Here is a 26479-nt window from a genome sequence, read left to right as displayed (position 1 = left end):
ACCAAACTTCATGAATGTTTTTTGTGACAAAGAAGTATCTGTTCCAATCACTCTATCAGAGAAAAATCAGAGTTGTAGAAATAACTGGAAACTCAAGAGAGCCATGACATTATGTTCTTCACAAGTGTATGTAAACTTTTGACCACAACTGTATATCAGCCATCATCACGACATGGGAGGACAACGTGAAGAAATGGCTGAGTCGCCACAACCAAAAGAGTACATACATACATACACTTGTGCAAGCACATTTAAACTAACTCCAGTGGTCGTCTGAAAAAAAAAAAGGTTTCCATTTCTATCTTGTACAGCTGGATAAAAGTCTGGTGTAACATGTGTTTGGTTCATCTGCCTAAATTTTCACCCTCACTGCAAGTCATCATATGAGGAAATGATGTGACCCCAATTTCTGACTCGGCTTCCCTCCCGCCAACCTGTTGCAATTGAGAGAGATGGCAGGTTGTTTTTGTCATATTTTTTCATATTAAAAGTATGTTCTCGATTAACAGGTTTGGGCATGCAAAACTAATGCATTTTTTTATTGCTTGTTATTGGGACATCTATGCATTTTGCATTCACCGATTATAGCCCAAAATTCTGTGCAAGCCAAGAATGCCAGTTCTGTTATCAAACTGTACAGTTACTTCGGGGACCATATACTATATCAATCTATACCAAGGGCGTAGGTTTGCATAGGGACGGTAGGAACAAGACACTACCAACTTTTCAGGATGCTCAAATTGTCCCAACCAACTTTTGAGCAACCTTGTTTGTATTATATAATGACTTCAGTTACATTTAGATTGTCTTCCTACATGTTGTAAGGGTAGACACGCACATAGAAACGCACATTTGATTGGCTGATGACTTGACCCCCAACACACACACACGCAATCACTGCACCGACACAAATACAACAAGCCGCCTCCTCCGCCCCGTGCGAAGACGAGGAATATCGGCTGTTTTTTTCCCGCTAGCACCAGCCATTGTAATTGATGTCAATGTTGTGGAGGTGGGGAACACACCACTAATTTTGCTACGGAAAGTCTGACCTGCATCGGAGTTAGCATAATGTTAATCTGTGTGAATTTCCCGAACTCGAATAGAAAGCTGCTTTGAGAGAAATATCCTTTAGTATCCGTTTTCTACTGTAAACGTTAATTAAACCGTGAGAAATGTAGTGAACCAAGGTTTACCCTCGTCCCGAATTTTCATTTTTGTTATGTTTATGTGGTCTTAAACCAGCCCAAAGAAGCTTTCATTTTTTGTTAAGTTTGGCTGTGCTTGAGGACAAAAGGAGTAGTGTTTCATCTGAAGGAAGGAGGGAATTTTTTATTTTTTGTTATACACAAATAAGTTTTTTCAGTTATAATGTATTTAATTTAGTTTGACAATGTTGCGTGGTCTCAAGACAAATGTTTATTTTTTTTGCATTCCTGGATAGTTAAGAGAATATTAACAGATTTGTATTTATTGTGTATGTTAATATTGTTTGTGTTCAAATATTACAATTTAAACTTGCTAATAAAATCCACACATTTATTCTGGAAGTTTTCAAAATGTTTCTTTAGTAGATTTTGAAAACAAAGGTTTGAATCGGACAGTTTATCACCTGAACCAACACATTTGTACCGCGAAAACACACGGCTCCTTAAAACTAGTTAAATTCTCTTGTTTTCAGTGTAAATCTACGAGAAATAAGTGAAATGATCTGCCAACACTTTAAGTAAATTTGACTCACTTAAATTTCTTGAAATAAGCTTATTTTCAGCTAGTTATTTTTCTTATACTTATTTTGAGCAAAAAGTTAGTAACTTAGTATGTTTAATCCCCCCCAAATAACCTGTTAAAAAATGTTCTTAATTGAAGAATATTGTTCAAAACATTATTTGAAAGCAATTTTTTCTGCATTTAGGTGAAAAATGACCAACTTTTAGATGAATGGGCTTAATAAAAACCAAATAGTAATATTTACTTGCTTTAAATGGAATAATCTGACATATTAGTATGTTTGTCTTTAACACTCAAAACGAGATGGAGATAATTATTCGACTAGACTTAAGAAAAATTATCAGATTAGACGTTATCAATTTGCAGTGTAAAAGTTAGTATAAATCAATATTTATTTTGCATTGATCATTTAGCCTATCAATTTAATTTTTTCTTTGGCTTAATGTGGTTATGTAATGGGTTATTGTCCAGTATGAAGGAATCTGACCTTTTAGACAGATCGCTGGAATCACGCCAGCCGGATCCAACAGTCCGGGGGGGATCCCGGCAATCCGGCCAGAAGGGAAAACTCCATGCGTTCACCTTAGTCTTAGCCCCTTGTACTTAGGCCATTTAGAAAGGTTTAAAGAAGGCTCGCTGAAAACAAGTTGACAATTTATTCGGTTCAACAGAGATAAAAAAAACGGCAAGGCGGAACAGAAACACTCAGGCGGAGAGGCCAGGTCACCCTATCATAAGGTTTCCGAGAAAAAATGACAACACTTAGTTAAACATTGGGTCTTTTGAAGGTTCTCGCGGGGCAGGCCGTGGGCAGGAAGAAGTGTGTGTTTGGGATTATTGTCAATTTGTGGATTGGACAGGAGGATTCGTGAGTTACTGTTGTCCGGGCAACGAGGATGTGGATTTTGCCATCTCAGCGTCAACGGGGCTCTTGGAGTCTTGTCAGTCGTGTTATCAGTTGGATAACGGGTGTTCTCCTGAGGACACACCGTCCTGCCATTTGTCGCGGACAGTCCGGGAGAACTGGTTGCGAGACTTGGTGGTGCAGATGTGGGCTTGTCAGCGTCAATCTTGCTCAGTTAATTTTATGACGCACGCAATGGGCTTCCGTGATAAGAAAGCATTGTTTATCTCTTACACTCTATATTCTGCCTGTTTTCATTAAACTATGGTGTGCTATTTATTTTATATTGGGTGTGTTATAGAGTAATACAGTAAATACGAGAAACGATACTATTCCCTGATATATTGTGTTAGAATAATGCAAACAGACAGTGCCTACGAGAAAAGGTACTATCTCCTTCAAGTATCATTATAACAAGAGTTCAGTGCTGGAAAAAAAATTCCATTGTTAAAAGTACCGGTAAATAAGCAGTTACTCAAAATGTTACTCATTACTTGGGTATTCTTTTCACTGGATACTTTTTTACTTGTACTTAAGTACATTTTTTGGATGACTACTTGTACTCTTGAGTAATATTTTGAAGTAAAGCTACTCTTGAGTAAAATATTTGGCTACTCTACCCACCTCTGCTTGTAATAGATCAGACTAAACTTTTTTTTCCCTCAAAAATATTTATTAAAAAAAAAAAAACAGGTTTAACCACACACAAACACACCATAAAATGTGCTAAATGAGCAATACATCTCATTTGCTTATACTTCAATTTTGGTGGTAGCTGGGGGCCCGAATCTAATGCTCCTGCTGCTGCTGGTAAGGCAGTCTGTTTACAAGTTCGCGCAACAGGGAGGTCATGTCTTCCATGGCCGCCACCTCTCGCTCCCTTAGCAGCATGGCCTCCCGCCGTACTTCCTCCTCATATTTTCTTTGCTCGGCCCAACGTTCTCGCTCGTGTTCTTGACGGCTATTCTCCATGTCTCTCAAAATGTTTACAAGTTGCTGTCTGTTTACGAGTTCGTGCAACAGGGAGGTCATGTCTTCCACGGCTGCCACCTCTCGCTCCCTTAGCACCAGGTCCTCCCGACGTACTTGTTCTTCATATTTTCTTTGCTCAGCCCAGCGTTCTCGCTCGTGTTCTTGAGCAGTATTCTCCATGTCTCTCAAGATGTTTACAAGTTGCTGTTCGCTGGTCTTTCGTCTTTTAGCAGGCGGAGTAATCTTGCGTGTTGGCACTGACAATGAAAACAAAAAGGCGATGAAATTGGTATCCGTGAGAACACAAACGTTTCCCATTACTGCTTGCGTTGTATCGTGTGCTCAATCGTACCTGTAAGTGGAGTAGAGTCATTCAACGACGTATTCTCTGCGTCGCTGGTCTCCTCGGCGCGACCGGGAAATGATAGCGTGTAGCACGGTGCAGCCATGTTTTCTGGCGGCGGCGGTGGCGACGACGACGGTTCATCCTTGATTACCGACGAACACGCTGCAGTCTCGTCCAGATTGCTAGCTATAAAGTCCGACGCCGTAGTCCTTTGCGAGCCCCATATCGCATCGCACTGCTCGTAATATAGAAAGTCCAACCTTTCGGTGCCACTTTTGCGGTTGTGGTCAACAACTGCGTGGTAGCGCCGCTTCATTGTTTTGAGTTTGTTCACCACCTGCGTTTTAGTCCGATGCACGCCGGCCTCTCGTACTTTTCTGGTGATACGGTCATATATCACTGCGTCTCGCGACGTCCCATTGAACATTTTTACCGTCTCCTTCTCGGCTGTAATGTCAAGTAGCAGTCGAATTTCGCTATCCGTCCAGTTAGCCATGTTGAATTGCCGCGAAGAAAGAGGAACTGACGTCATGAACAACAGCCCGCGCTATAGTCCCATGATATGTACGTCATCAGTTACGTGATGTGGAGAAGGGTCTGAGTCAATAATAATAATATTAATAATACCTGACTGCGGCCGACAGCCGCTACGAACAACGCACATTTGCTACAAACTACGCCCACATTAATGCTATGGTAGAAATCACGTGTATAGAGAAATAGATGCAAAATGACGGACTCACTGGCGTTGGTAAATAGCCGCCATCTTAAAGCAGTAGCCTTCACAGGGAGGCTCTGTTGTAGCGAACCTTCCTAGCGACCTTTTTATCTAAAATACTCCTAAATCGGCAAAATCTTGACTTGAATCTATCTTTCAATGATGAAAGCGATTTAAAACTTTCATGTTGAAAGCAAACAGAAGGCAACTAATTCAATAACAGGAGCAATTTTAACAATTTTAATGGTTGATTCACAACATTAAATGACTTACAAACATAGCAGAGGTTACAATATAGTGATCACAATATCCGCAATACCCCTGTGTCTAGTTAAGTTTAAGGTGAAGAATAGGGTTGCCACCTTTCAGAAATAAGAAATATGGGACGCCCCCATCGCGCCCAAAGCTGTAGAGGCAGAGAAAAAAAGACATCCCCAAAACTCCTAAAATCCATAGAAATGTATCTATTCATTTATATTCCGTATTAGTTCAATACGGAACGCAGCATTTAATTTCCAATTTCAGATCGTTCCTTATTTTAAGGGACAGGTGGCAACCGTAGTGAAGAATTGGGCAAGGGCCTATTGTCCCAAAAACCCATTGAACTTGACATAGTACAGTAAACTAATTCTTCACGCCACCGTACCAACAGCAGCCGTGGTTTGGAGGGGCGTAGTATGTACAAGGCGTGGTTTGTAGCCTGCAGTCAGACTGACCGCAGCCATGCTACAAACCACGCCTGCTGTTGGTTCGGTGAGGCGAAGAATACTGTACTATGTGAAGTTCAAGGGGTTTTGGGGACAATAGACAAGTTTCCTGAGCGAAACATGGGCGGAGCAATCTTTGATTATTTCTGCTCCGAACTTCCGGTTTAGACAGAACAACATCAAGTACGGTTGAAGTAAGCAGTGTGCTGACAAAGTTAAAATTGCAATATCAAACCAGAGGAACCCACGGAATCTACAAAAATGGATTCAGCACGACGTAGATGAGACTCCGTGACTTTCTGTGCTGTGCGAGAACTCCTGGAAGCGCCTATAGCCTATATATGTATGGTTGGAAGTGGAATGTTTTGAACAGCGTCTAGCTTCAAAGCGCCAGTGTGGATCTACTTTGCCATACGCCTTATATCGAAACCAACTGCAGAGTGCAGACAATAAGTTAAGGATGTGCTTTAAACCTTAGGATATACCTAAAAGATTCTATGTTGGTTCTTGTCACTTTATTGATCATTCGTGGACAAAGTTATAACAACTTGTCAGCCTGTTTTGACGTGAGGTGTAGATTGATACGCCGGCCACTTGAGTGACCAAAATGAGGTGAAATTACAAATAATATTACAGTTGCCGAATCCAGAAGGGCTGACACGGATTTTGTTGTGACAAAGAAATACTACAAGGGATATACACAGGGGTGCACATAATTTTTTTGCCCAGGTTCTCAGAGGAGGACCTGGAGATGTGACTTGGTCCTCATTGAGCTTGAGAGCCAACCCGCCTGAAGCGATAAATTTATGACAAGCTTTACTTAGAGCCAATTAACTTTAATTAATTATATTAACAATTAATGCTTGATTAACATCAACTGGCACAACAAAATTGCCATTACTTTGAAATGTAAAGAAATACAAAGCACCAATTCAAAATAAAGGGCATTATGCGGCTCCCACATTAACTCCAAGCCTTTTTAAAAGTGGGATGTCCTCCTCATAAGACCTTATTGAACGTGCATGTTTAGCTTTGTAAAATGCGTGCAAAAACACGTTTGTCAGTGCATGTCGCTGTTCATTACCTTTATTCCGCCACTTGTCCATAGGGCGAGCAGGGTCCTGTTTGACATCGATAGTTTGCTTAATTGCCACATGCCCTGTTTTTTTCGTGCTTTTCAAAGTTTGGATGGCTGAAATTCTTTGACCCTACATAAAATGCGCTGCTCTTATCGGCGACATTGGGATTCTCACAGCACATTTTGTACCGCATTTCTGTGAGAGCATCATTTGCTTCTAGCCATGGTACCTCCTACTTTTCAGCAAAAGTCCTTTTTTTCGGTAGCTCCGGTGACGTCTCTGTCGTCTGTCTGTCTCTTGACGGGGGTGGGGGAACACGGATGTAATTACTCAGTGTGGCCTGCCTTTTTGACATTTTGAGAAGTTATTTTCTCGTGTCCGCCGCAAATACGGTGGTCAGCCATCGGTACGCAAAAGCGTATGGAAGTCGTTGAGGGCCAGCGCGTTTGTCTATGTCCGGTACGCATGCGCGCATGCGGACCACTTATGTGCACCCCTGGATATACATATAAACAAAATAGTATGTCATTCTTTTTTACTGCAGAAATTGATCGCAACAAAACATTTTGACAACATGATTCAAGTTCTTGTTTTATTTAAAACCATTGGTGCATGTGCAAACCAGGTCAATAAATCACAATTCATGAAATTATTAGAAAAATATTAACGAAGATGGCGCATAAATCGAGCCTTTCATCATGAAAGTAGAATGCACATAGTCTTGATGTATGTCCATCGACTTACAGTAAGGGTTGTTGTGAGGCACTTCCCTTGCCCAACAGCATTTTCCACCTGTAAGCAAACAAACAAACCAAAAAAATTGTAACACTTGCATTTATGCGTTTACATAATTGTGCCATCCTACACGTACTGATTAGCAACAGGCTAGCCGCAAACAGCATGTGTTGCAGCCACACCAGTACAGTAGTTGTGGTAAATAATATTAAACATCATCATAATTACAATCATCATCGTAATAACAATATCAAAGACAGCAAATCGTTTCATGCGCAAGATATTAGCTTCAGTATTTTTTGAGCACCGGACACATGAAAATGCAGGCATAGGAAGAACCTACCTTCCATAACACCAGCGGTTAAATGGCTACGTAAACACCCCGTCTGTGTGGTGGCACGGGCTTGGTTCTACATCTGCCTTCCTGAACATGTTGTCCTCCCATGCCGTGATGATGGCAGATGGATGCGGTATTTCCAAATTGTCTTTTTTTGAGGGATTTTGATGAGTAATGTTACTCCAGCTCCACTGTTGTTTTGGACGGAGAAAGTGTAAAACGGAAGTCGTGAGCAGAAATGCGGAAGAAAAACGGAAGTACCCCGGAAATTTGTCCATAGGCCTTAGCCCAATTCTTTACCCTAAACTTAACTAGACACAGGGGTATTGCGGATATTGTGATAATTAGATTGTAAACTTTGCTCTGTTTAGAAGTCATTTAATGTTGTGAATCACCCGTTAAAGTTATTAAAATTGCTACCGTTATTGCATAATTTCCCTTCTGTCTACTTTCGACATGTGAAAGCTTTACAACTGTTTCATCATTTAAAGATAGATTCAAGTCAAGATTTTGCAGATTAAGGAGTATTTTAGATAAAAAGTTACCGTAAATTTCGCACCATAAGGCGCACCTGACTGTAAGCCGCACCGTTCAAATTTGGCAAGAAAACTGAATTTGTTCATAGATAAGCCGCGCTGGACTATAAGCCGCAGCTGTCCTCGCTGTATTATTGAATATTTTAATCAAAAGATATTAACCGGTAACACTTTATTTGACGGCGGCATCACACAACTGTCATAAGATCAGATGAACCTCCATGAAGCTTTGAACTAGGTGGCTGCAAAACTACATTTCTTCAAAAAGCTTCATTTGGCCATCACTGCTCCCTTGGGGGTGACAGTCAACCTCTGCTGCCACATGCTGTCAACACTGTTGTCGTCCAACATGCCCCCTAGCATGCATTGCAGCGCTACAGATGTAAATAACAATCAAAATTCATGTTCTGTGCTTATTATTTCTTCTTCTTCTCTCTTCTTTCTTAGTTAGTGTTACAATTGTTTCATTAATTGCTAATTATTGTATTTGACAGTGGTGCCATAAGACTGTCATTAGACAATCATAATTATGATATGACACTGTCATGAGCATTAATGAACGCTTATAACAGATGTCGTTTATTGTTATCCATCAAATGATCTCACTTTTGAATCGATGTAAAAGATCCAAGCTGGACATAAATGGAGTTAGTGACATAATTTGCCGGATGACACTTAATGACTATCATAAGCATTCAGTAATGCCCATGATAGTGTCATGTCATAATTATGACGGTCTTATGACAGTCTTGTGACGGCGCTGTCAAATGAAGTGTTATCTATTAACCTAAATAAATCAACAAATAAGCCGCACTGGACTATAAGCCGCAGGATTCAAAATGAAGGAAAAAAGTAGCGTCTTATATTACGAAAATTACGGCACTTAGGTTCGCTAGGAAGGTTCGCTACAACAGAGCCTTCCTGAGAAGTCTACTGCTTTAAGATGGCTGCTGTTTACTAACGCCGGCGAGTCTGTCATTTTGAATTGAGTTCTCTGTACATGTGCTAACGCCGCTGAGTCTGTCATTTCGCATCTAGTTCGATATACAGTACATGTGATATCTACCATAGCAGCATGTGGGCATAGTTTGTAGCAACATGGGCGTAGTTTGTTGGCTTTCGGATGCAGTCAGGTATTATTGGTGCTCTGACCCGGGAATCAAACGCATGCTTTCACACATGCCTCGTCCCGGGAAAGTCCCGGACATAATACTAGGACGCGCCTAGACATGTGTCGATTACCGGTTTCAAGGTATACCGTGGTATGAAAATGTCACGGTTTCAAAACCTCAAAAAAATTCTGTCATACTGTCCCTACGGTATTAGTTATTTTTTATGTCCCCAAAATGCAGGGAGAAGTCCCTCGCTTGCAGCTGCAAGGCTCAACCCTCACCCACCAGTGGTTGCTCAGTGGCTGGAGGTGGTGAAACTCCTGAAACCCCCCCCCCCCCCCACCATCGAATAAAATAAAATCGCTGGTGTGGTAATACTTTGGCTAGAGAAAAGTTACAGACAGCTGCGTCTTAGGCGAAGAGGGCCAACCGACATGTAAAACCTGTTTGCGGAGGGTGGATGCTGAGGAGGCAACACCGCCAATATGATTTCACATTTATACAAAATTAAAGGTTAGTAATGAACATTTCACACCAGCTACGAGAGTCTCCAGCGTGTTTCGTGTGTCTAGCGGGGGTAAAACATGTTTTTTTTTTTCCTCTGGCAACTGCTTGTGTTGAGGAAGAGTGTGTGTATAATGTAAATGTGATGTGAGTTATACACACGTGCTTTTTATGGAAAATGATTCAATTATTCATGTTCTGATGGTAATAATGTTGAGCTGTGGCTGTGGGTTTATCCTCACCTAAAGGACTGCATTTATTTTAATTTTATTTGGAATATTCCAGTTATTTTAGCATGCTATAGCTTAGCATTGTACCTATGCTCAAATCTGCTAATATTGTTTTGAAAAATCCTGTTCAATGGAAAAAAGTTTTTTTTTTTTTTTTTTTTTTAAATAAACCCAGATATGTCAAAGTAACACATTTTCGAGCGGCCATGAAACCGTGATATTTTTGCTTAAGGTTATCATACCATCAGAATCTCATACCGGCATATGCTTAGACGCGACCTGTTAAAGTGAAATTGGTTTTAGATTGTCTTTTGTGTTGCTAGATCAAGTGTGCCTCCAACAGAGGAGAGTAAATGAAACCAATTGTATTATTTGTATTCTTTGCTGATGGGGCATTACCACTTAGCACAGAGCGCTAAGCAAGCTAGCGATGATGGTAATCAGTGTCTTACGTTTCCCTTTGTATTGTGGTTTGGAGAAGCATATTAGCACTTGAGTTACTGTTATATAGTTCCGTTTGTATTGTGTTTTGAAGAAGCATATTAGCACTTGAGTTATTGTTAGATAGTTCCGTTTGTATTGTGTTTTGAAGAAGCATATTAGCACTTGAGTTATTGTTAGATAGTAAAGTTGTCTAATTTCATTTTACAAAGAAAAACACCACACACCATTCATATCACAGTTTAGAGTCTCCTTTCACACAAACTCCCATTCAAACTGTAAATTGTCATACAAGAGAGTGTGCTTTGAAATTCAATTTGGATTGTATTTATGAACAACCGTTTGATAAAGAAACCTTATTCATTACAGTCTGCCTCCTCCTTATTTGATTTTGTTGTGTACTTTGTTTAAAGAATATAATGAGTCATTGACTCAATTTGTATCAAAGCTTTTCCCACAAAAGCAAAAAAAAAAAAAATGGCAGCACTTTTTGTTATGTGAATGAACAGGACTTTAGTCTCAGAAACTATTTTTATTTTTTATACTCAGAACCTTTATTAAAAACCTTCACAAATTTTATGTACTTAAAACAGAACAGTTGTAGACTAAAGTTAGGTCAGGAAGCTATGATAAAATATTATTTTTGAAGGAAATAGTCATCCATTTTGTTTTCATTGTTACTTACAACATGCCTAAAACAACTTCAAGGTAAATTGTGACGGTAATTGAAAAGTGACATTTATCTAATTAATTGTTGTGGACGTATTGTTGCCTGTACGTTTTTTTTGATGTCATATTGATTAGGTTTACTGCAATAAACCTTACTGCAATAATTAATTGTGGACTTATTGTTGCCTGTACATTCGGATGTACAGTAGCTAGTGGAGGGCACGTGCACTCTTCAGGTGTGTGTATCATGTGTCCAAGTTGATACTAGAGAGCTGGGCCATAGACTTCATAATGATATTGATGGGACAGATTCGACCTTCACTGCGCCACAACTTCAAGTAGGGGGCCATCCCACAATCCGCTTGAGTTATTCACAGTCTGTCGCAGCGACACATGCTGCGATCCAACACCGGATTTATGTTGAAAAAGTACGAAACAACAAACAGGAAGGATTGTGTCAGAAGTGATTTGTCAGAGGATTCAAGGTAATTATTATATTTTTCGTTTTTTCACAAGAATTTTCATCGTAAAAAGCTCTTCCTTGTAAGGTTGCCGCCACATTGTCTAACAGACTAGAATCATTCTTCGACATACTGTATTTACGTATAATAAATGCTAACTGCATTGACTGACAGACTAGCACCGCCCTTCGACATATTTAAGTAAAATAAATGCTAACTGCATGTTTTTTTGCTTTTGTTAAAAAGAATCGAGACTGTTTTACGTCCATATCTATAAAGAATTCAGGGATTTAAGCATTTATTCACAAGAATTTTCACCAGAAAAGCTCTCTTTAAATATTGCAGCCGCCAAATTGACTGACAGACTAGCATCGTACTTCGACAAATTTACATAAAATAAATGCTAACTGGACTTTTTTTTGTTGCTTTTAACCAAGAATCGAGACTGTTTTACATCCATATCTATAAAGAATTCAGGGATTTCAGCATTTATTGTCAACGAAAAAAGCTCTTTGTGATTCCACTTGGTCAGCTTTGATGGCCACGCCAACAATGCAGGCCCGTTATTAATCGGCCCCGCGCCACGAGTCCCGTCAATATCATTATGACGTGTATGGCTGGGCAGTTGTAGTTTGAACCTGATATTCACCTCAAGAGGTTTTTTTATTGTTGTTGTTGAAGACACTAATATTTCTGCTCTATTTTCATGTGATGAATGACATTTGGTAGATACAGTATATTCTAATGATTCTAATGATTGTTTTTTATGTCTCAGAGCTCATTAATTAATTGGGGACTAGTTAGATGTAATGTTGCACGGATCACGAAACATTAGCATTCTATTGGGAGTATTATATACTTTTAGGGAGCTGGGCAATCTTAGTTCACTCAAAATTGTTTTTAAATTGGCAACATGGGAGATTACAAAGAGGCAAAGGAGCTCTTTAAATGTCAAATGCTGTACAGTTATGAATGTTCACACATGCGTATTTTATGCTCATGCCACTCATTGAAACAGTTGTGCATTGTATTAACTATGTTTTGAAGCTGCAGGGTCACTTACATGGCATACAAGCACTCAAAGTTGTTTTTCCCGCGTTGTTTTTCCTACACTTTTCACTAATTGGGCATGCGGGCATAATTTAAAAAAAAACAAAAAAAATCAACCCCTTGTGTAATTTAAGCCATGCAGAATTTCAATGTAAGCAATTTTTTATTACACTTCACCAAGTCAGGATAAATGAATTAAAAACCTTTAAGTCTTTTCAAGACCAGGGAACCCCGCCCTATACCTGTAATGTGTGGGGATGAAGATCGGGAGTCCTTCCATCTGTCCTTCTTCCCAAGAGAATTGTTGTTAATGGTGTCCTGAGGAGAGATAGTTACAAGAGAGCAGCCGTGTGAGAGCAGAAAACAATGCCGATTGATGGAATTAGCACCTTCATGCATTTTCAATCATAACACATCTTGTTTGTGTTAATGTGTTTGTCTTCCTTACAGAATATCCGTGCCATCACGCAGGGTTCCAGACTGCCCATAAATGGGGACATTTGTACTTCTAAAATTTGACAGAATGCCAGTAAATATGTTATCTACATGCTGGAACTCACCAAACTTTACACACACTTCAATCCTAGTGAAACAACATTTGATAATTTAAAATTGCTAAACATAGTTACAAAAAAAATGAGTCTGAGTCAATAATTACGCCAAGATTTCTGACTTGATTTGTAGCTGTAAGTGACATTGTGCTAAGGTGCCTGCTTATCTTTGACCTTTCCTTTTTTGTCCCAAAACTGATCACTTCTTTCTTCTCCACATTTAGCTGGACAAAATTCTGGCACATTCATTCATTGATTTGATTAATGCATTTACTCAGGGAGACTAAGGGACTATAATCATGAGTTGTGTGTCATCTGCATAGGTGTGATAGATGATGTCATACTGTTCCATAATCTGAGCTAGTGGAAGCATATAGATGTTAAATATAAGAGTGGTCCAAGCATTGACCCTTGAGGGACTCCACACGTGAATTCGTTTCTTTCTGACTGATGGTTTCTGACTGACACAATGAAATCCCTATCATGTAAATAAGATGTGAACCACTGAAGAACAGTGTCAGTAAGCCCTACCCACTGTTATTAATCTGTTGAGTAGTATGTCGTGATCAACCGTGTTGAATGCAGCGCTGAGATCCAATAGTTTCTTTCAATAGTTACTTTCATTTACCATGTTGGTATGGAATTGTTTTTGGTATGAAATTGTTTTTGGTTTGGGTGTTACCCGTTGTAACTTCATCACAAGGGCCAATATTTGTTACAAAAATGTATATGGCGGAAAACATTCAGGTGACTTGAAGTTCCGCTCTGAGACCCCCAATTTAGCCAACTTTCAAAATTGTCCGATATGCATGTGTGATACATCATTGGAAAGCTTAAAATCTCAATTTTCTGGGGGAAGAAAATTTTTGAGCAGGAGGGCATTAAAAAAAAAAATTTAAACAGCAAAACCCTATCTGGAGGTGAGAGCACGCGAGAACAGAATTACAGATGCCATGACTTTAACGAGATATTATCGCGTACCTACTTTGTTTCGATCCAAAAACTCCATGTACAGTAGCATGTATCACTGAGTGTCAAGACACAGCTGTGAATGGCCACAGCTGGAATATTTTGAGGATTTTATGGGTGTAACATGGTAATTTAACAAGGGTCGTGATGCAGAAATCACAGACATCAAGGAGTGGTCGAGATTTTCTTTTTCATATATTTACCCTTTTAAAAGTTTTTTTTTTTTTCAACTTTTTTTTGTTTGGATCAATTATTTATCATCTAACATATCGGAGAAAATGCGACAGTAACAAAAGAAATACAATTAAGCGATAGTTATGAGGTAGATATCTGTGACTTTTTTACAGACGCCATTTTTTTCATTGTGACATAATTTGTTTAAAAGTTTAAAATATGTAAGTGATTACATTTTTAAAGTCGTTTTTTTTTTTTTTTTTTTTTCTTTTTATGAAATATGAGACATCAATGAATGATTCTAAGCTAAAAACGACAGACATTTGTAATAATAAATATAATGAATTACCATTGTTTTATGGCTGGGTTGAAACAAAAGCGGTTGCGCGACGTCTGTAAACGGGGCTATTCAGGGTAAAACGGACAAATTAAACATAGTTCGGGGGCTTAATGTGCCACGAATCTGCTATGGCAGCATATAGACATATTGTTCTATCAAACACAACAGTTGTTTTATCTTAAAATACAGCAGTTTCTTTTAAAGAGTAGTTCAAGAGCAGAAACTGCTTTTTCAGTCTTGTCTGTGTTTTCCGCCAAATGTACAAAACTGTTTGAACTGATTTTTGGTTGCCTACATTTTTGGAAGGAAGTAGCTAGATTTTTGTTGTTGTTTTTAATTAGATGAGAATAGGGGTGGGATTTAAATACATTTTCTTCTTCCCACTCCTTTTCAGGCATTTAGTTGATGTTGCTATGTTACTTAGTTTTGCTGCTCTTTTTTGTTAAATGACTATATGAGCCGTATATATTTGCTGTCTTGACAAGGAAAATCATGGCCTGAAATAATTAAAAGAAACGAATGGAATGAAATGAAAAATGAATAGTAGCAGAACAGATGATTTGCCAACATTGGTATTCCGACGAATATCATTCAGGACTTTGATAAGCATGGTCTGTAAAGCTGAACAACTTCATGTTGAGTGAGGATAGAACATGTCATATTAATAAAATAAAGTAAAAAATAAGATACAGTGAGGCACAATAAGATACTGTTTATGCGACTAAAAAAAATAATAATAAAATAAAAAACGAGTAGCGACAAAATGGCGGACAATAATCCGGTCGTACAGTCGACATCGCGTAAGTCGAGTATTTTAACCCAGGGACTTCCTGTACTAAAATGTTGCCGTGGTGATTAATTCTTAAAAAGAAAACTCTTTAGACCACGAAATTTAAAAATTAAGCCTGGTCATATAGATTAAGAATACAAGAGATCAAATTTAGAGACAAATGGAAGAAATCGAGAGACTTTAGAGCAAACATAAAAGGCAAAAACATTACTGGATGATAAGAACTTGGACATAAGGATCTGATGATCTTGCGGAAATTCAAGGATGAGTCTTGATATTGCAACCTGACTGGTTTTGTTTTGTTTGTTTTTTTAGGGCGCGGTGTTGTATCCAAGTGTGTAATGTTAATTGAAAACTTAACAGAAAACAACTTAAAAAAAGAATTAAGCTTGGTCAGGAGTCCTTATATAAGTATTACCAATTACTTTGAAACGTCATCTTAGCATTGCCCCCAATAAACGGATATATCAGGGGTGGGCAAACCGGTCCTCGAGGGCCGCAGTGGGTCCTGGTCTTTGTTCCAACTGACCCAGCACAGATAGTTTAACCAATGTGGTTTCAGCAGAAATGAGAAGCACCTGACTGCAATCGACTGATTGCACTTATAAAACAGCAGATTGAAGAAAAGGTGTCCTCTTAATGGGTTGCAACAAAAACCCGCACCCACTGCGGCCCTTTGTGGAATTAATCGCCCACCCCTGGTATATATGAATGCACAGTACTGTATTACATTTAGATAGTGTTGAGTGGTTTAAGAATGGATCTTGCAAATGCTGGTCCTGGGGTCAGTCCAGCTGGTTCATTAGTTTGAGAGGGCAAAGTTTATAGCAGTCAGTAAAACAGCTTTTGACAAATGGAGGGAGTTGGAAGTTGATTCTAGAAAAAGCTTTGAAGTAATGTTATAAAATGTCACTCTGTCGGTTTATGAAGTACATAAACTTGTCTTTCATATTGTTGCTTATGCATGACAATGTTTTTCCCCTAAAAATGCTATTTGTACATTTTTTTCACAAATGATTTAATTACCATTTTGGTCAGAATTACAAATTGTGAAATCCTCAATTGTAACACAGTATTAGCACATCCCAATAGGATGCAGTGCAGTTCATATACATTTGTTAGCTTAAAGCATTTAAATCCTGGTACAAATCAGGTTTTCAATTTTTCTTAAAGGAATGGACAATTCTTTCACGCCCTTACCCCACCAAAAATATTAGTTTACTGTCCGTTCAATGTCAAAGCAGAAAAAATGATTGATTGTGAATTATATTAAGCCCCGCCGAAGACATTTGACCCAAAAGTCTGAAAATAGAACAGCAATAGCTTCAATTTTCAACCCATGTGTTTCACCAGGACCTCACTTTGAAATTTTACTGGTCTGCAGCTGTACAGCATTATGAATTTACCGTCACAGGTAGCAGTGACACAAAAGCTAATTTTGGCACTACGGTATGTCCTTATGTCCTTGTGGTCCCTTGAGCTCATTTCCTCAACATGGCTGCAGAGATCACGTCACATTAGGGTCTCCTGAATAAACTCGCACACCATCTTCCTACATTACTTAAAGATACACTCAAATGAATCGTTGACCTTTATTTTCATGGTTTCCAGACAACATTACAAACACTGTGTAATTATTTTCACATGAAATTCAATTTGCAAAGAGAGGGGGAAAAAACAAATATAAAGCTCCACATACGTAGTCTGTGTAATCTGTGGGTCATTCCAGAATTAGAAACCATTTTCATTTTCAATCATTTTTTAAAATATCAATGTACTGCCCAAAAGTACGTTTCCTTGTGCACTGCGCGACAGCCAGCTAACAATGAATGTACTTCAGTAAACCACAAGGCTTGGTCTTTTCTTTGCTTCTCTGGTTTTATGTGAAGTCACTTGTTTTTGATATTGTGAAACTATAACACAGAAACATACACATATTCAATACTCAATATACCACAAACAGTACAACACACTTACATGCACAACTATTGTATAGATATCACAACTTGCTTGAGCTACTACTAGCCTTAAGCATTGGTTAGCTTCTATAACACAACAACTGAACAGTTTTGTACATACAACTTTTCTCCACTGAAGTATACACATACTGCGCATCCACATGTTTTTGCAAACGTAAAATACTTACATATATTTCCCAGGCATAATCGTAGCAGAAAACATTCACGAGTGTCAATGCGACCGATAGACACCGCACTGTGTGAATTAATGAGACTGTGAGCCAAACCGTCACAAAATAGATGCAGTGAATTATTCTGACAGACAGGTGGCAGCAACGTACTGCAAAAGGTCAACTGGTTTCCCACAGTGGCGCATATGGCCAGCACAACCAAATAAGTGTGGAGTACACCTTAAAATGCATTTTCCCCCCTCATGTGGCACCCCCCCAATGATCACACTGATTCAAAACTAAAACTGTTCAAATGAAATTTAAAAGTTATTTGCGGAGGGGGGTGTATTACTCTTTTCATTGCTATCTCTTGTAACTGTAGGGATATGTATTTGACAAACATGCGATTGAAAATCTATCTATCTATCTATCTATCTATCTATCTATCTAGCTAGCTATCTCAAAGTGTAAATAATAATGCTACAAAGTACTCAAAGAAAATAAATTGCTACCTCTACTTATAAAATTAGTTGGTTTTGGAAGTAATCTTAACTTTGAAATTCTGTAAGTAGAGACGCATTTTCCATGTAAATGCCCCAATCCGTTCCAAGCTCCCAAAAATTCAGATATAAATCTTTTATAATGCACAAAAATGCATCAAAACATGCAACAAATACATGTTACAATTAGATTATTGCACAATAAACATAAAGTCTGAGTTGTGCATAATGTAAAAAAAAAAAAAAAAAACAATAAGGTAAAGAATAAAAGTTTATACATTCATGTAAAGCTGTCGGAACATGAGGGGCGAATTAAGAGGACGCTGGGATTCACTCATACCCATAGTGTACCCTTCTTAGCCAATTCAATGCCAGGAATGTTAGAGAATAGTCAATGGCAGAACAGCTATAAGTACTGTATGTTACGTTCAGTAAACTCTGGGAGCTGCGAGTACCAGCCATACTGTATTTTTGCCTTTCATATCCTGAAATTTCTTTCGTAACAAGAGGCAATATTTTCCCATTGAGGCGTGTCTTAACCTGAAAATTCTGTATACAGTATGGCTGGTACTCGCAGCTCCCAGAGTTTACTACACACAACAAACTTATAGTAGCTGCTCTGCCATTGGCTATGGCCTTGCATTTCTGGCATCCAATTGGCTAAGAGGGACGTCTACTGTATGTGTTTGTGTGTATCCCAGCGTCCTCTTCATTCCCCCCTCGTGTTCCGACAGCTTAACAGAATTTTCAAGTTACGAAACTACTTCCAGAACCAATTAATTTTATAAGTAGATGTACAACTGTATATCTTGAAGCTGTTTGGTGTGAACTGTTGCTCACAAATGAGTTAAAACTCTCCACATTCCTGCCAAAACTAGTAGATCCATTTTCACAGCTGCTATAATCTGCCATTTCTCCTCAAATTGAGCAAAGCTGTGACTGTCCTGTGCAATAATGAAAAATACAGTATACCGTCACGATACGAGCATCATCACGAGATAAAATGAGTATCTTTATGCAAGCAAATTTTCCCCATATGAGCGAAATCCAGGGAAGCCTGTGCCTCGCTTGGCGTATCCGAGTTCCTCAGCATCATGCATCCCGCCAGATGGTATGCGAGATCTCTTTCGCTTTGACTCCCCAGGTGTCTCGGTGTCCCGCTAGGTGGCATACGAGCATCTAGCATCAACAGAACCCCTCCATCTGCCCACGTGCCACTGATCCTCGTTGCCTCCTTTCATAGAATTTCGAAAGTGCATCCGAATCATTTGTGCTTACAAGTGAACATTAACCATGTCGCCCAGTTTACTTACACCCCAAAATTTTGTTTTGTTCGGTTTTGCTATCGTTTCCTTTAATGTTACAGTGTATGTATGGGTGCCCGTTCTCTCTCTCCTGTTGCTCGACTGGCTAACACTTTCGTTACGTTGCTAGACTTCAGCCCTGATGGTAAGTGCTTGCATATAAATAACATTGTTTTAATTTCTTTGACAGATAATATGGCCTTAAAATATGCCTTGAATTATTATTTAAGGGTGACAAGGTAAACGTTTGCGTGCATTAACTTGAATTCAGTTATTTCTCATTGAGAAAATCCAGTCATGATGCAGATCCGGCACCTCTCATGTATAGAAAATGATAATAATAATAAAAAAAAAAAACGTTTTTTTAAAAATGTATTGCAATAACCCCGAATGGGGGAAAGAGGAAGAAGAAGAGAGTATAGCCTAAGTAAATGTAAATTGTTGTCATAACATTTATACTTTGGATCTTTTCTGAAATTGAGGCTTTTAAGTCCCACAGCATGGCACCATTTTCTGCGTATGTTCCGGGACCTGTGCCCGTCTCATCATCCCTGCGCTGTCCTATGTACTTTGCGTTCCGGCACCTTATGATTTACAAATTATGCACTGATGAAAAGTCTTACATATTAAAAGCTTTGAATGATTTGAATCATTTACTCATGCCAACATGTCCCTTAAGTTCTAGTTTTGAACTGTTGTGTTACGTTTAACTTCTCAGAACTTCTGCTGAGCTTCCCGTGTCATCTATCCATTGCATTAGATCATGGGTATCCAAACCTGTCCTCAAGGGCCGCTGTGGGTCCTGGTTTTTGTTCCTACCAATCGACCACAGACAGTTTAACCAATGGAGTTTGTGCTTAAACAAGCAGCACCTGACTGCGGTCAACTGATTACACTTGTGAGACACCAGATTGGTGAAAAGATGTCGTCTTGTTTAGTAGGAATGAAATCCAGCGCCCACTGCAGCCCTATGTGGAATAGTTTGGACACCACTGCATTAGATCCACATTGTTTATATTACAATGAAAACAAGACTGCTTTTTTTTTTTTTTTTTTTAATATTATGTGCAATAGGCCTGTACAATGTATAGTTTGAACATTGCCATCGCAATGTGCGCATGCGCAATATTCCCATCGCAGGATGTACAAATTTTTTTTAATGTAAACTTTTGTTTTACTTTATGAAAGCAGCAATTTTGCAGAGACATGGTGTCTTTGATACATTTTATATAGACCAATCTTTATCATTCACAGATAAAACCCCTTAGCCTGTATTAAATGGTATAACATGAATAATAGGGATGACCTGATCGCATATTTTTACAGCTGAGTCCGAGTCACCTGATTGTGAGAATCTGCCAATACCGAGTCCCGATCCTAACCCTATACTGAAAACAGCCTCTCATTTACACAATGAATGAGTTGCCACACCACACTTCAGACTGTGTACCAAGCTTAACAATGATTAACACATTTGTGCCTTTTGATCGTAGAGCTTCCAAGGCGTTTCTGGCCAGATCGAAGCTACAAACCTGTCAATCATCGTTAACTTTAAGTACCAAACGGCAGCTGCACTGGTGACCAAGACAAACAGTTTGGTCACACTGCTTAGCAGAAGGGAGTGTGAAAGGCTGTACGAGCATGAAACCGTAAAACATAAATATATATGTTTTATAATTAAAAACGTGATCTTTTCACCCGATTCCAATCCTCTGAAAAAATGTTTCGATCGGCCCGATTTCCGATCACGTGTTCGGATCGGGATATCTCCAATGAATAAAATGTGGTACTGGTGAGTTACCAAAGTCTTCCCAAACAGAGCTATTCAAGTCATCTGGTGAAAATTCTTCTAGTTTTAATATCGTTATGTATAACAAACCCCCAAAAAGTTGCAATGTCAGTTTTTTCCAGTATCGTTCAGTCCTAAATTTGCAATCATAGAACTGTTTTTCAGACGCAGCAATCACTTAGGTGTGTGAAATATCACCATAGTCACCCACCCCTATTCTGTATATTATCTTAACAGAGTTATATCCTGTCTACTATGATGCTTCTTTCTTGAAGTGATCAAAAATGTTTGAGTGACAAACTTGATTGCTGATGCTAAAAGGGATGCTGCGGTGTGATGACCCTGCTCTGATACAAACTGACACCATAAACAGGATGCAGTTCATTTAAAGGGACACTCCTAACACGACTCACATCTGAATAGTTGACAAATGCTGCACTTTCTTTACATTTTTTTCATTAAACTACGAGTCAGCTGGCTTTGCTTGTATGTATGTATGTCTCGTAGCATTATTACTGCACATCCAGTGTAAAACCCATCATCCATTATGCCCTGATCTGCTATACAGACAATATGTAATGTAGAAATAGTCTCACACAACATCAGTACAATACTATTTAATAGGTGCTACAGGTAAAATTGGGATATGTTCCAGAAACAATGCTCATATACTGTACACCTGACCGTAAAGACTGAGACAAACAGACTGCCGTTGCTGTATCATGCTGAAGATGGGATCCCATGACACACAAACAAATATTCACACACACACAGATTGGTATGATGATAATGCTTGCTTCTCAGTACAGGACCCACCCATAGTGCCTCATACACAAATACACGTACAAACAGACACATATACCCTAAGAGCATTTCAATGACGTCCAAATAACCAGGGTGGACCCATCCCTAATCCCTACCTGGGTTCCGGCTTGTGGTCGCTGTGGCAGGAGAGCTAGCGTGGTGGGCCTCTTTGGTCGATATTTGTCCATGACAGCACAGATTGAGCCCCTGTGGAGCGGTGACAGCCTCCACCCTCCCTCCTCCTTCTCCTAGTCTCCCCCTTTTTAAGGATGTTTAATTTCCCTGTCTCCGCTACGTCCCTTTCTCCCCTTCTTCCTTGTCTGACTCCTGAATCAGCCTCAAGCTAGACTGCGGACACACCCCTTGCACACCCTTCATGCTTTATCATTGGCTAGTCTCATTCTCACATCATCATCGTCACCATCATTTTCCTGGCAGGACCAGAGCGGAGGGGAGAGACAGACAGACAGCGGGAAGATGGGAGATGGAAAGAGCAGAGTGGGTGGATGATGTAGTAGAGAGATGGGATGAATGAGGATGGACAGTAAAAAGAAGGACAGGGAAAAATGGGGAGGAGGAGAAGTCATCTCTAACCAATCGCCACAAGGCATGACGTCATCAGCTCTTCTGCTAATGCTCTGCTATGCTAATACTACATCCCATAGTACACAGCACAATGAGTGTGCATTGGTTTGTCTATTAAACGGGAGTGCAACTAGTAGGGATTTTCTTTCTCAGACAAATATAATCATTGAACTGAAAGCACCCCAGATACATATATTAATGTTCAATGGCTCTGTGCACCTTTTCAGCAGTTCTGGACACCAGTGAAACAAAAATATTTCCGTCTTAAACTGCAGAATTCCACCCTCTCTTGATCTATGTATGTCTACTTAATGAATTTAAGGTGGCAATAAAGTTTATTTGTATTTATCCTTCGGGATGTCCTGATCTGATCACGTGAACGTAAATTGGGCCAATCGCGCCATTTTTTAGAGGATCGGGATCGGGTGAAAAGGGTAGGGGTTATATTTTTTATTTATTCATTTTTTTATTTATTTTTTAAAATCTATCCTGTTCAGCTGTTTGACACGGTGAATAGAAGTCTAAGTGTCCGGTTGGTCTGAACAGTTTTAATGTTTCACATTGAGAGTATGACATACTCCCATTGTGATCATTCAACATACCTCGTTTATTAAGACAAAGCAGTGAACAGGAAAGGGTTATGGGGGAACAGAAGAAAAGAAACACAAGAAAAGAAAGAAAAGAAACATAAATAACAAAAAGAAATACATTAAACGCCTACACTAACTATGAATATGTTGGTGCTCTCGTCAGCTAGGTGTATTTCCGGTTGACACCATGTGGCCCCACCCATGGCCTGTTGACCAAGGAAAGATGATGGGGGGAGGTCTATAAGATAAGTGATTGGGAGGGGTGGAGTGTACACAAATCAGCTCTGTAATCTAGAAACCAGTAATCGTGTGAATCCCTTGTGAGTGTAAGCCCGTCGGCAACCGACCCTACGCAGCCCCATCGCAATCACGGCACCGAGGCCCACCACCTGGGCGCGCCCAATCACATCCAGCTGTGTGCGAGCCCCATCAAACATGCAACAGCCAAGCAAACGAGCGGACACGCCACGCGGGCGCTACCCTGGGACCACGGCCCTCACCCAGCCAGCCCGGGGATGGAGGGAGGGCGGGTCGGGGGGTGGGGTGTGAGCCTGCCCAGCCATCCCTCCTCCCACAGCCCAGCAAAGGGGCCATCGTGATCTCCCAGGGATCCAGGGTAGTCCCCCGGGCCACCTGCACCCCATTAACCTGCCTTCAGGGATGGGAAGAGGGGACGCACCACCAACCCCAAAAAACGTGCGGGAATGGCAGGGCCTGCCGTAAGGAGGTAACCGTGATGTCACAACCCCCCAACAGGTCCCATCCCACAACCTTGGTGTGTGAGGTCAAATAAAATCAAGGGGGAGCCGAGCCGGGACTGTATGGCTCCATCCCGACTCTCCCCGGAAGAATGAATGAGTATGTAGGTGCCAGGGTGAAATATATTTACAGTGCAAAGTGAGGAGTGCATGAATTAAGAGGCAGGCTCTCGCAGGCACGGCCTCGTCCGCCAGAACCACCGCCTACAGGGCAGGAGAAGCGCCAGAGCCCCGTGGATCGGGTTTTTAATTTTTAAAAAAATTTCTGCTTCATGCTCATGCAGCACCACAGACTCTCACCCTCCCTCTTGCTAAGCAGTGCTACCAAATATTTTCTTGGTCACCAGTGCAGTTGGTGTTTGGTACTTCAAGTTAAAGTACCTGTGGCACAAAAAAAAAGCATATTTCATATTACACGCGGTATTTTATGCACCTGAATGAAATGGACCGGATGAATGGATTGGATGTGTGTGGAAGCGATGGATATATTTATACAATTTTTTGAATCCCGCGCCATGAAAATGAGTGACTTCCGGCCAGAGTCTGGATTGAGGAAGAATGCGAATGTGACGTAAGCGGACTCATTTTTTTTACAATACAGTGATTACTTTTAGCCTGGAACCCCAGACTCACCGCTGTTCCAGCGATAGTCTGGCGATTGTTCCGCAGATCAAATTCCCAGGGCAGGGCAAGCCACAGCAAACAGACAGCAGAGTGGACCAATCAGCGACGGGCGGACGTGACGTCGGTAAAGTGACAAACTCTAGCGCGAGGATGTAAACATACGAGGAGAGCAGAGAACAGAGAAGTTTATTCAACATGGCTAGCGCGAGACAGACTGTTGGTTTTAGCGACTCAATGTGTTTTTGGTCATTTAAAACTGAATTTACCGCGGGTAGGAACATATTCTCGGCTCTCCCGTTTGCCATCTGTGTTGTTTTCGAGACGACTTCCAACGCTAAAGCGTGACGTTGCTCGTTAAGAACACGTCACGCAAATAAACGAATCTGATTCCATGGAGGATTTCGTTCGGGCTTGAGAAGCTAATAAGGAGCTGGGTCCTAGAGTCTATAGCTGGAACAGCGGTGAGTCTGGAGTTCCAGGCTACATTACTATAGTATGCAGAAGGACTGAGGATGCAGTTGATTTTGTGGATTAATTCATTTTTTGCGTCACGCCAGCCCAATGTGCTGCAGGCTTTTGTTGCTACACCAGGCAGAGTGACGTCGTTTTGGATTCCCAAAAAGATCCTGTTCACCCGCGAAGAATGGGCAAAACAACTCTGACAATCTAGAGACCATTTTACACCAAACGTTTTAATAAAGAGGTGACTTGTATTTTGTGGGTGACATTGCTCCCTGTTCACCGAGAAGGCCACTTGGCCGTCAACAGGCGGCTTGTCGCACACCATATTTGGCGGCGATAAAGGCGTACCCGCCTATAGAGCACTATCCTCGGTTTGGGCCCGGGGAGCCCCACGCTCTCGTCTCCGGTTCTCGATTGTGTCTAGATTTCCACCCCTTTCGGTCCTCTTTGCGTGCCCGCCTATAGAGTGCCCGATGGCTTCTATAAAAGTCTCGAAGGACTCTAACCAGCGGAGCCACGGGATAGGGGGCTCGCCAGGCAGGGCAAGGAACGGAGGAAGAGGCGAGAGTGGAAACTCCATCCTCGTCGCCAATGTTATGTTCAATAAAACGCTTGGAAACTGACTCTGTGCTCACTGTTGTTTATTTTTAGTCGCCATTATCTTAACGCAACACTTTCCGGCAAACACACACTTTACGGCCGTGACGTCACGCCGTCGTAACATTACCCTGCAGCTGTGGTTACATGCTACAGTGTGGGAGGCTGTTCTCGGCAGCGTGAGCGTCAAAGCGTGAATTTGAGTGGACTCATATGAATTATATGTTATGGAGAATGAAAACAGAGTTAAAGGTGATGTCATGAAAAATTTGGGTACACCTACATTTTTTGCTGGTGCACCTTAAGAAAAAAAATTAGGCGCACAAGTGCAATCAATGCAAAAAGTGTGTAGCCTGGGCAACATAGATCGCAATGTTATTTTTTCTCTCCAGTATCGTTCAGGCCTATCCTAAACAGCTATTCAAGTTATCTGGTAAAATTGTAAATATCGCACCCCTGGCATCAACCCATGCCTTTGTGAATCACTGCACTTGTAATTTGCAAAAAAAAAAAAAAAAAAGTTTGTGACCATGTTTAAAAAAAAAAAAAAAAATACTGCATTAATGTTAATCTTACATGTAGAAAAACTAATTTGGCTCCAAATTTAACAATTTTAGTTTTTCCACCCAAAAATGATACATCAGGGAACAACTTTTCCCCTGCAATCCTGTTGTGATAGCACAACCAGAATTGATCATACGCAAGCCTGTTGGGCAACTCCTATTCAAAATACTTCACAATATCCCTGCAATAGAATGACTGCCAAGTTCATGGACATTGATGATAAATGCACTTTGTGTAAATCTGAACCAGAGACAAATTATACATCTTTTTTTCTCTTGTCCTCTGATAGCTGCATTTGAGAGATTTTGTGCGATTTTTTAGGTAAAAAAAAATATTATCGAACAAAGTGATAATTTATGGATTTAGCTCAGATGTTAAAATTTTTTGTTCATTGGATGTTGCTTGGCAAATTTTACTT

General features: G+C 40.2%; 2 protein-coding genes and 1 long non-coding RNA gene across 3 annotated transcripts in view; 1 reads left to right on the top strand and 2 right to left on the bottom strand.

The window, feature by feature from the left end:
- Positions 1 to 22333, bottom strand: part of LOC130915804 (C-Jun-amino-terminal kinase-interacting protein 1-like) — a 49180-nt gene extending 26847 nt beyond the window's left edge. Inside the window, exons 1-2 of the mRNA XM_057835902.1 lie at positions 21998 to 22333; positions 12775 to 12850 (exon numbers count right to left, since the gene is read on the bottom strand). Coding sequence (XP_057691885.1) covers positions 12775 to 12850; positions 21998 to 22069 — 148 coding nt within the window. The 5' untranslated portion in view covers positions 22070 to 22333. The remainder of the gene's footprint in view (positions 1 to 12774; positions 12851 to 21997) is intronic.
- LOC130915820 (uncharacterized) overlaps positions 1 to 26479 on the top strand; it is a 73348-nt gene that overhangs the window by 41049 nt on the left and 5820 nt on the right. The window lies entirely within an intron of this gene.
- LOC130915813 (uncharacterized) lies at positions 3319 to 4620 on the bottom strand. Its single transcript, XM_057835920.1, has 2 exons — positions 3960 to 4620; positions 3319 to 3864 (listed from the first exon to the last, which is right to left on the bottom strand). The coding sequence occupies exons 1-2, from the start codon at positions 4483 to 4485 to the stop codon at positions 3425 to 3427; spliced, it is 966 nt and encodes a 321-aa protein (XP_057691903.1). The 5' UTR covers positions 4486 to 4620; the 3' UTR covers positions 3319 to 3424.

This window comes from Corythoichthys intestinalis, chromosome 5 (assembly GCF_030265065.1).
Source record: "Corythoichthys intestinalis isolate RoL2023-P3 chromosome 5, ASM3026506v1, whole genome shotgun sequence".
Classification (NCBI taxonomy): Eukaryota; Metazoa; Chordata; class Actinopteri; order Syngnathiformes; family Syngnathidae; genus Corythoichthys; species Corythoichthys intestinalis.
The sequence above is the reverse complement of the archived record's forward strand: the minus strand, read 5'-3'. Positions and strand labels throughout refer to the sequence as shown.

Bases quoted from the DNA above. Each gene is read 5' to 3' on its own strand.
- LOC130915813 (XM_057835920.1), bottom strand. From the start codon at position 4,485: ATGACGTCAGTTCCTCTTTCTTCGCGGCAATTCAACATGGCTAACTGG. The intron at 3,865-3,959 runs GTACGATTGAGC...TTTCATTGTCAG, and splicing joins TGACTCTACTCCACTTACAG to TGCCAACACGCAAGATTACT.